General features: G+C 40.0%; 1 protein-coding gene across 1 annotated transcript in view; it reads right to left on the reverse strand.

The window, feature by feature from the left end:
• Positions 1–10,736, reverse strand: part of rab3gap2 (RAB3 GTPase activating protein subunit 2 (non-catalytic)) — a gene marked incomplete at its 5' end in the record, with an annotated part of 37,769 nt that overhangs the window by 26,234 nt on the left and 799 nt on the right. The window contains 4 exon segments of the mRNA XM_024261217.2: positions 304–383; positions 1,434–1,582; positions 9,245–9,343; positions 10,136–10,235. Of these exon segments, the coding sequence (XP_024116985.1) occupies positions 304–383; positions 1,434–1,582; positions 9,245–9,343; positions 10,136–10,235 (428 nt within the window).

The raw sequence follows: 10,736 nt of genomic DNA on the forward strand, positions 1-10,736 counted from the left end.
AAGTTATGCAATGAAGCAATTAAAGAAAACACCTTCTGCAAAACTGCAATCAAACGTATTTCCGCAGGAAATGCAATTTTTCTAGTTTGAACTTTAACTTTAAACTTTTTTTCAGCTTTCACCAGTTTGTCCTCTTCTCTCCCTCTGTACCCAATTTCTTCATCACCAGAGTCATCCTACACATCATAATCATATGCTGTCTGGAAACACTCTCACCAACCACTATTTTGCAGAGAGAGACTATTTGCTTACTATCAACAGAGAATCAAGAAAAAACATTCACACACACACACGCGCACAAACCTGGCTGCACTGAAAAGAGCTGAGGTGAGTTTACTCGCTACAGCCATGGCCACGTGGGACAGAAGAGGCTGGGAGCTTCCCTGCAGACACAAAGGGACAAAAAATACACACACCATTTAATCAACTGTTTTTTTCAACATTTCATCTACAGTGAGCCTCTCAGCTCAGCTCTAATAGCCACGGCCACGGCCACGGCCTTGGCTGTTTTTAGCATTTAGCTAAACTTTTATAATCCAACTACCGAAGGATAGGGAAGGAAGTTTCTGGCAGGGGGAGGGGGGAGTGAGCAGGGTTTTGCAGCAGACACCCTTAAGGCACGTCAGACTGGTACTGAATAAAGAAAATGCATTTTGTGAAAATTGTCGTATTGAATTGTCAAATGTGTATTGAACGGTTCAGTTTTCTATTGAATATAGTTGCATACCTAATTAAAGCACTACTGTTAACGTTTTTATTAAATTAAAAAAAATGTCATGGGGACTGTAAAAGAGCTGTCTTTCCTTACTGAGTGGCAGCTTTTGTTCCATCCTTTCTGGTGGTCAGCTGGGCCTTGGTGAAACCTCCAACATTTTGCTCCAGTGCTCTCTATTTTGGACTTCAGTAGAGGAGCTTATTGTTAAGAGTATATTGTCTCAGAGACTCTGTTTAATTGTTGATAGTCTCTTTATTGTATCATTCAAGCTGTGTGAAAGTGTTGGTTGATGTGAACAACTGGTTTAACTTTGTTTTTCTGACGTTTAGCCTTTTGTTTGTTGTTCAGCTAACAGCTAATTAAAAGCTACACCTTATCCCAGCGCTCCAGTCTGAAACTTCTTTTCTGTTCCCTTGGGTTGGGATCATTACAGTGTGATCTGTATATGATTTTTTTCTTTTTTATTATGTACTTTTGGTATAAATAACCTGATTAAAAATGTAAACAAGTTAGATATGACTAAAAAGAGTAAATACCATAATGTTATCATTTAATGAAAAAAACAGTAACATGGAACACTTGCATAGGTTTCTGGTGACATGACACTTCCCAGTACCACTGCTGGTGCCAGAGCCCCTGGAATTCTAAGGTTTCTCAGTCTGTGGAGAGGAGAGGCCAGAATGTCTCTGTTTTCTAACACCCTCTCACCTCTACTTACCTCCACAGCATAGTAAAAGCCGGTGAATGGCCCAGTTCCTACGGTGACATACTGGCTCATTGCAGGCGGGCTACCCTTGACTGATGCATTATACCCTCCAAGGATAGACGCATTCTTCAGTTGGTCAAAAACAGACAGAGTCATAACACCTGAAAGCAGGAAAAAAAGCTTAAAGTTCATGATTCTCTTCGCTTTTTTGTTCAAATATTTTGGTATTGTTATAATTAAAAAATCAAAAAAGACCTCAGATAATGGGTAGCAAAAAGCCAAGACCACTAAAATGTAACATATCTTCAGAAGAATATCTGTCAACTCTTGGTCAAAAAGTAAGATATTTATTTGTGATCTTTTTGAGGATACAAACTGAGAGGATGAAGGAACTTCCAAGACAAATTCATAAGAAGCACAAAGAAAATTTTCTGTCTGCCAGTGTTCAAAACTCTGTGTGTGAGTGAAGACCTCTATTCACGTGTTAACGGCAAATAACGTAATGACAGGTGGGCTGTCCCACCCCTGCTTATGTAGTCTATCAGTTAAGTGGCTGTTCTTCACGGGCCCGCTGTCCATCACGGCAATCAAGTGTTGTACCACATACCTCACCTTCAGGGAGCAGAAGTTATAGACAAAACATTTTGTTCCCTTTCAGTCCATTCATCACATACAGGACATATTTAGTTCAATTCAATTGTATTTATATAGCTCAGTACTACAAAAACAATTGTCTCAGTGGGCTCCATACTGGTAACTGCACAAAAGCAGAAAGTCATTCATAAAACAAACAATAGCTGGTTGATAAACTATAGTATAGTATGGGGAATATAATAATTAGATTAATGCATTGGATTTTTCTGTGCTTCTCCAGAAGTTCAAATTGTTGCAAAGTGTGATGGTAATCTACTGTTGCATCTACAGCTGTGCTGGGTCAGATAGAGGCGCCTACAGCCCCTCTGACCATCACCGGGACATTCATACATTCACACAGTAGTGGAGTTACGCTGGAGGCAGAGGGAGTGAAGCGTCTTGCTAAAGGACACAACTGTTGACTGGGGGGACCGGGTTTGAACCGCTTACTCTTCGGTCATTGGCCAACCTGCTAAACCACCTGAGCCACTCCCACCACCTAATATCTACATGCCCGGCAAGCAGCTGCTAAACCACAGCAGTATTAGGAACTTGTTAAGTCCTGATGCTTCAAGAATTATGAGCCACCGTACTGGTAACGCGTCAAAATGGTAAAACCATATAAACGTGTGAAGTGATGACCAGCATGCTGCAGCACAGTATCACACGGGATACCTGAAACAGAGCCATAGACCGTTTAATAGGAACTGGACATATCAAGCGTTGAGTTCCCCATAGGAAAAGCATTACCTTCAGCCCTCGTGAAATCAAACCAGTCACTTCCTGATACGTCTACCGCCATATTTCCAATGATTGCCACCTCTCGACAGCGATTAGTCCAAGTCGTTCTGAGTCATGTTTTTAGAGGAGGGTCTGATTATATATATAACCATCCTGACAGTATATATCAACACACATCGACAAACGGCTAAAGAGCCCTCCGCGTCAGAACTTGAAGTTTTGGTGGTACCCTTATCGTAGGGAACTGAAGAGCTGGCTGAACCAATTATATAAAGCCAACCAAGCCCCCCCGGCTCTGCTCCCGGTATACCTGGTACTAGAGGCAGTACCGGATGTGCAACGGTCCCCGAACCGACCGCCCAACAAGATCGGAACCCGACCCGCCACGGCGCCGGGTCAAAATGGCAATTTTGGCAATAGGCAAGAAACTAACCAGCATACACCGCACTGCAGGCGTCCGCCTTGGTCATCTCAAACACGCTTACTACATGCTTATAGAGATGGCAGCGTTACAGATCTCAGATCAGCCAGCAGTGTTGTTGCATTGGACGGTTTTGGTTCTGAATTTGCTAGTAAAAATTGCCATGGGCGGGTTGACATAAATTGGGCGAGTTTGGGGTTGATTTGGTGTTTTTTGGGGTTTTTTTGGAACATAGTTTATTAAATAAGACAAATTGTGTGCTGAAAAAGGAAGAACCAAAATAAATAATACGAGTTCTGGTCCAAACAAAAAAAGAAAAAAATGAAGGAATTGATCCTTGACCAAACATAAAATAAGTCAAGGAGACTGCTGACCCGGCCATGTAAGAGTCAGCAGCTCCCTGCTAAAGGCTAACCAAAACTCAAGCCCATTAATCAAGACTACCAACGTTCAATGTTCAAACCTAAACCACTGCTGAGGCCAAGCCAGACCAGCACAGCCCCCCTGCTCTGCCCCGGTGAGGTCTCATCGGTCTTAAAAACTTGGCAGGTGCTGATCAACATTTCTGGCCACACCTGCCAGGTGAGCAGAATGGCAGGGTGTGGGAAAAGGTTTATCCCAGCAGCAGCAGGATACAATAATCAGGAACCACTAATAATAAATTAAATATGTGTCCCCTAGTCTGTTCTATTATTTCAATGTATGTGTATCATTCAAGAAGAGTCAGTCCAGGCTGTACTTTCTCCGGAGGCTGCGCTCGTTCAACATCTGCACTAAGCTGCTGCACATGTTCTATCAGTCTGTGGTGGCGAGCGCTCTCCTCTATGGTGCTGTGTGCTGGTGCAGCACCAGCAAGAAGAACCTCTGCCGGCTCAACAAAATCATCAAGAGGGCGAGCTCTGTGGTGGGACTGAAGCTGGCTCCTGTGGAGGAGGTGGCAGAGCAGAGAACTCTGGCCGTCTTCAGGTCCATCATGAGGAATCCCTCCCACCCCCTACATGAGGCCTTCACCAGCAGGAGGAGCACATTCAGCAGCAGACTGCTGTCCCAGCGCTGCTCCACGGACAGAATGAAGAACTCTTTTGTTCCTCGCGCCATCAGGCAGTGCAATTCTTTGGCTGAGCATCTGAGGAGCCTTTAATTATTTTAATCCACCAACTTTTAATCTATTTAATCTATTGATATTTAACTATTTATTCCTGTAATTTTAATTTAGTTTTTAATCTTTTAATTTTGTTTTTAAATCTACGACTCCTGTTGATCTTATTGTGCTTTATGTGTGTATGTTTTTTATGATTGTCGGCAGATGACCACATTTAAATTTCCTAAGGGATTATGAAAGACCCTATCTATCTATTTATCTATCTATCTATCATTTTAATACTATTTTTTTTTTCTCGAAAATCTGTGTATTTCGAGTATTTCTTGTTTAGTTACAGCTAATGCTGCGAGGTCGACCGTGAACCAATGTTCCCTCTAATTTTTTGTGTCTGAGCAAACACACAAACTCACTGAGCGCTTCAACCATAGCGAGCAACACTACGGGTTCACTCTGTAGTCACTAGTCACATCTGTATTTCAACTGTAGGAAATCTCAGATCTAAACAAGTCATGTACCTTATTAAAATAATTAAACTGACTAATTTTTATCCAATTGGTTTTAATATTAGTGATATGCAGCAATAACAATAAAAAGTAAAAAAAAAAAAAAAAAAAAACAGGAAATGGTTCCTACCAGAGGTGGGACCAAGTCATCATTTTGCAAGTCCGAGTCAAGTTCCAAGTCTTTGTCCTCAAGTCCGAGTCAAGTCCCAAGTCGAGTCACAAGTCATGACCAACAAGTCTCAAGTCGAGTCACAAGTCCTACTATTAATGTTTCAAGTCATTTCAAGTCATTTAAAAAACAATGTAATATTAATTACACAGATCATGCGTGCTTTTATGAACTGTATTTTGCAAGAATTTTAGCTAAATCCCCACTGAGTTGATGCATCTCCACTTCAAAAATCCAAAATAATTTATCTTTAACAAAAACGCAGTTAACCACATTTGAAATGTGGTAAGATGGAGACAGCAGGGAGCCAGGGTAGTCTGGATATTTAAGGGGTCATACCATGATTTTTTTAAGCCTTTCAGAGTGAACTATATCCATATATATGATCATATATCACCTTTGGAACACTAAAAAACACATTTATGAAATACTACCAGTTATTTTCTTTAGTTTTTGTCCTATCCGGAAGTAAAACAACTAAATTCCTGAGGCTCCGCCTGCTGCTGCGTGTGGCTGCCGCCCATTTGATTTCATTCTAGAGCCAGCAGTGTGTATTCGTTTTTTCCTTCAAAAATAAATATCAATTTTTTTTCAAAGATGGATGCACATACCATATATCTGCCCTTAGTAGGCCCGGCCATCGCTACACTTCTTCACAACAAAAATACACTCAAGACTGTGCCCATTGGGGGGGTCTTAAAGGAGCCCCGCATCTAAAGTAACAAACTGTTTGAGCTGGAATTTATTGAAGACAGGACACAACTGGAAGATATACGATATTCTGCATCTGAAATGAAAGTTTTTTGCTGATCATCATTAGCTCTGTGGAGAAATTCGGCGTTGGTGTTAGACTGGGGGCGGAGCTATCAGAGCATACGCTTCCTAAAAGGGGCGGTCTCACTCTGTGACATCAGATCATGAGGACCCGCTCGTTTTCGTGGGTATGGGAGGGGCTGCTGCTAACAGCGCAGTTTGTAGAGGATTTATGGTACTCAGAAATGCATGAATGAATCAAAATACCGCTTTGGAGTTCTTTATGTGAGGAATGAACATTAAAATACACTTAAAAGCTCAAAAAGTTGGTTTTTCATGGTATGGTCCCTTTAAATCCCCTCACTACAGACCAGTGATGTGCACTTAAGCCTGTGGGTGATGAGGTACTGACTCTTTTAGTCTAAATTAATAAACCACTATATTTATCAACTTATGATTCTGTTTCATATCAGCATGTTTTTTATAAACAGAGCGGATAAAAGAAGAAGAACTGAGGAAGAACGTAAAATGCAGAGTGGTTTAGTTTGACTCCAAAAAACAAAACAAAATATATGAATAGTATATCTAGGTTTATGTTTAACATTTCTGTTGTGAAATTATTTTTTGTTGTTTGGAAAACTTTTTTTTTTTTGTATTCAGTACAAAATTTCTGTCAACTTACTGTCAAAATATCTCACATTAAGTTAACAGGAGTTAAGTTAAATTCTGTATTCAAGACATAAAAGTAGGATTCAAAACAAAAATGCTAAATGTAAAACTAAATGTGGTGTATGCATATATATATATATGTATATATATTTATAAAGTGACTTTAAACTAAATTTTATGTATAAATATATATTGCAAAGTTATGCACAAAATACTACTTTGTTCATGCTGTACTTGAACAGGAAATACGGAGATTATGAGTATATTCATGATTAAATTCATTAGAATTAAATAACTTGTATTTATGGTGGACAAATCTCTTTTTTATATAGCAGGTGAAACACTAGAATAAAGACATGCAAACTAAAAACTCATGAAGCAGTAAATGTAAACATTTTGTCAATGAAAAAAGGAAGGAACAGCAAATATTCAAGAGGGAATGTGACCCCCAGAGAAAGATGATGCTTTTTTCTCTGAAACACACCACAAAGCATTAAGGCAGCAACAGTGGTAAACCGAAAAATAGGGAAAGAAAGAACCCTCATGCAGCATCTCTGTGAATTCTATAATACGTTTGCTGGATTTCTATCAGAAAACAACCGAGCCCGGGTCCCAGCAGCCCTGCTGTCCCGCTATGATCACTCACATATCCCAGGTAAAGATCTGAGCGATGGAAATGTCAAAATCACCTGTTGTCACTCTTTGATTATACCGAGCTGCACGGTGTCACAGTGTACCGCTAACAGTTTACAGTCCCATTCATTTTAATGCAGCTAGCGGTTAGCCGCTAAGCTAGCGCCAGCTTTCACTCAGAACCTACTTGATTTTGCTGCTCCTACAGTCAGATGAAGTTGGTTGATGTTGAATCTCTGTGAGTAATCCTTTAATCCACATGTTCTGCGAACTGCAAACTGTTTGTTGTTGACGATCTCAAAACTTTTATGCCAGAACTAAAAAAAACACCGGCAAACAGGAACTCGCGCTTTTAAAGGGGAGGCGGGGCTTTGTTTTTCTGCAATTTGATTGGTTGGGCTGTCACATCAATCAAACGTGGCTCTAATTTGATTGGATGTTGGGCCGACACACACGGATGTACACATACACAGACAGAGAGACCGTGGCGCGGCTTTTTCTCGATATACTTTATAATATACTTTATTATCCGTGGATTTGGGGGGAAAAATAGCAAGTCTTTCCGAGTCAGAGGGCTAAAGTCCGAGTCAAGTCACAAGTTATGTATATCAAAGTCCGAGTCAAGTCACGAGTCAGAGGTAGGAAAGTCCAAGTCGAGTCTAAAGTCGTCAAATTCATGACTCGAGTCTGACTCGAGTCCAAGTCATGGGACTCGAGTCCCCACCTCTGGTTCCTACTCCTGCTGTGGAGGACACTCACAGCAGGAAATTTAGTTAACTAAATTAATTAACTTAGAATGTTTATAATAATGAAAATATTTAGAATGAGGACATTTTTTTTTTTTTACTATAGTGTTATGAAAAACGAAAAAATCAGAAGTTGGACCGGGGTTATCATGTTCTAGCTTTACAGAGGTCACTGACAGATGAGAGAGGAAAAAAAAGTTTTAAAAAAAATATTTGACAGCTGCCAACGGCTAAAAAGATTTAGAACCCAATTAAATCAACGATCCAGGCATCCAGTACCGGGTGTACTGGTGCGCTCCGCGTCCCGGTAGCAGACCCGGATGGGAAGCCGTGAAATATAATGGATCAGCCAGCTAGTCATATTTTGACCCAGCAGCGCGGCGGCTCGGGCTCCGATCTTGCTGCGCGGTCGGTTCCGGGACCGTACCGCGTCTGGTACTGCCTATGGTACCGGGTATACTGCCGCGCTGTCCCGGGAGCAGAGCCGGGGGGGGTTGGTTAGCTTGATGTAATTGGTTCAGCCAACTCTTCAGATTCTGACAAGAAGGGTACCACCAAAACTTCAAGTTCTGACGCGGAGGGTTCTTTAACCATGCGTCGATATGTGACGAGTTGGGAATGACAATGTATTGATATATCTGTACATGCACATTTTTCTGGTGGATCATAAACCAATAGAATCCCGCTTCTTACCAGGTTAACAGGAGTCGTAAATAGGGGTGTGTTCAGGCAAGAGTCTGGTGAAATATGTCACCATACAATATAAACCTCAATATATTCTAAGACTTTACTACAGATAATATATCACTTTAGTTGAAGAGTATAAGCCAGAAAAAAAGGTTATCTGAATATTAATACACCTTTTTACATTAAGCATTCTAACTGCCTCTCAGATACAAAATGCTTTACCCCAAAAAATGTATGCTGCTTTTGTTTTGGTAAATTAAGAAATAACTTTACAAAACTAAAGAATGTCTGGTTTCCACAACAAATTACTTTTCAGTATAAGAAAATAAAGAATAAACTTGGCTTCACCAATGGGTTCTTTAAGTATAATTAAAAAAATAAAGTTCCCAACGCTGCTTAAATGTAGCTGAAATGGTAGTTTAAAGTTTTGGTTCAGGTGCTTGAACAGGTTCTTTTCATAATAACGTGTGATGAAGCAGTGTTAGACAATGAAAGAGAGCGCTTGAATTTGCCTAAAAACTTGAGTTTAGGTCACTGTGCGTTCACATATTTTGGGGTATGTGACTGCAGTCTAAGACAAACATGCTAGCCAACTGCAAATGGTAAGTGCAGAATTTTAAAAACATTACATATATGTTGAAAAACATAAATTCTATGATTTTTAAGGTAATTCCACAAAATGGGATGTATGATCCATCTTTGGAAAACAGTTAAAAATGTAATACTTTTGAAAATGAAATAAAAACATTTTTGAAATGGCTCTTACCTATGCTGCTGTGGTCCACAATGGCATCCATCTCCTGCAGGCCCCACTTCTTGTAGGCCAGAGGAGGAGGCGGGACCACATCACTGCCTGCTGCTGTGGCTGCATGAGAGGAAGGAGCACCGATGAGAAAGTAACAATGTGCTGCCTTGGTTAGCATGATACTCAGTGGAAACGAAATTAAAGGAAATATTGATCCTAACCACTACTTGTTTGAGAAAAAAAACAAATTTTCATCTTTATTTATGTAAAAGCTACTGCTATTTTTAGAACTGAAATACTGCACAAATGATAGGAAACAGGAGTGCTCTCTTAAAATCAAAAAGGCAGGTGTGAAACACTTCAATATTCTTAGCTGGACAAAATGCACCTGAACGGTCAGTCCTAAAACATCTGCTTGTTTTCATTTGAGTAAGAAAAAGACAAAGTGAGCTAAATCATTACGAAAAGGAAAAGAAGTTGCTGCCATTATCTCAACATGACTGCTTTCATATTCATGAGCAGTTATTAAATGAAGCAGCTAAAGACTGTTTTATTCACCAACCCAACAAAACAAAAAATCTGTTATTCAAGAACAACTCATGAACACAAAAGAAGAAATGAAAAAATAAGTCTCAGTAAGGCCTAATATTTTGACGAAAATAAACTGATATGTGAACTTTTCAATTGTAGTAAAACGTGCATAATTCATAAACCACAAATCCTTCAACCAAAAGCAGCTAAAACTAGACTGCAAACTTGTGAACGTGCAGCACAGGTAGTGTTCATCTTACTAGTACCTGAATCTTAACAGCAGAAGCTGACGCCAGCCAGCAGGGAGAACACAACGTGTCCCACATTCAGTAACACAACATGACAACAGATCTGATCTGATGGGAGAACAAGTCAACTTACCTCTTGCCACCTGGTTCCTGCAAGCTCTCAAAGACTGAAAAAGACTGAAACCATCTATGGTAACCATGGCAGCCGGGTAGAGAATGCTCAATTCCTCATGCTTCACAAAAAGAAAACAAAAAGGTTTAGACGAGGAACCCGATCCAAAGAGCGGAGAAGAGAGGGTCTGCACGGCCTCTGTCGTTTCTCCTTCCACGTGTTGTCAACTGATCCGTCTCTTGTCTTTCTGACAGACGCAGAGAAATGCTCCAGGTGGTTTAAACCTAACATGAGTGCTGTTATGTAAGTCTTTTTTGTGTGTGACTAATTAATCAGGATCTGTAATGAATTAAACCACATAAGTTTTAGTCAAGACCGAGGGCCGGATCCGGCCCTCCAGATCATTTTATTTTATTGTTATTAATGGCCCGATGTTATCTTGCGCTCATTTCTAACTTGTATAATTTTGACAAAATACATTTTTATGGAGAGTAAAATATTGAAAGTTCTTTAAGGTTTAAGTTGATTTATTCTTAAATAATATTCCAGCCTGTTTTTATTCATAGAACTGTAGTTTTAGAGTGTTCAATAAATGTTTATCCTGTTCGGTTCATGACCTAAG

This window comes from Oryzias melastigma, unplaced genomic scaffold (genome assembly GCF_002922805.2).
Source record: "Oryzias melastigma strain HK-1 unplaced genomic scaffold, ASM292280v2 sc00184, whole genome shotgun sequence".
NCBI lineage: Eukaryota > Metazoa > Chordata > Actinopteri > Beloniformes > Adrianichthyidae > Oryzias > Oryzias melastigma.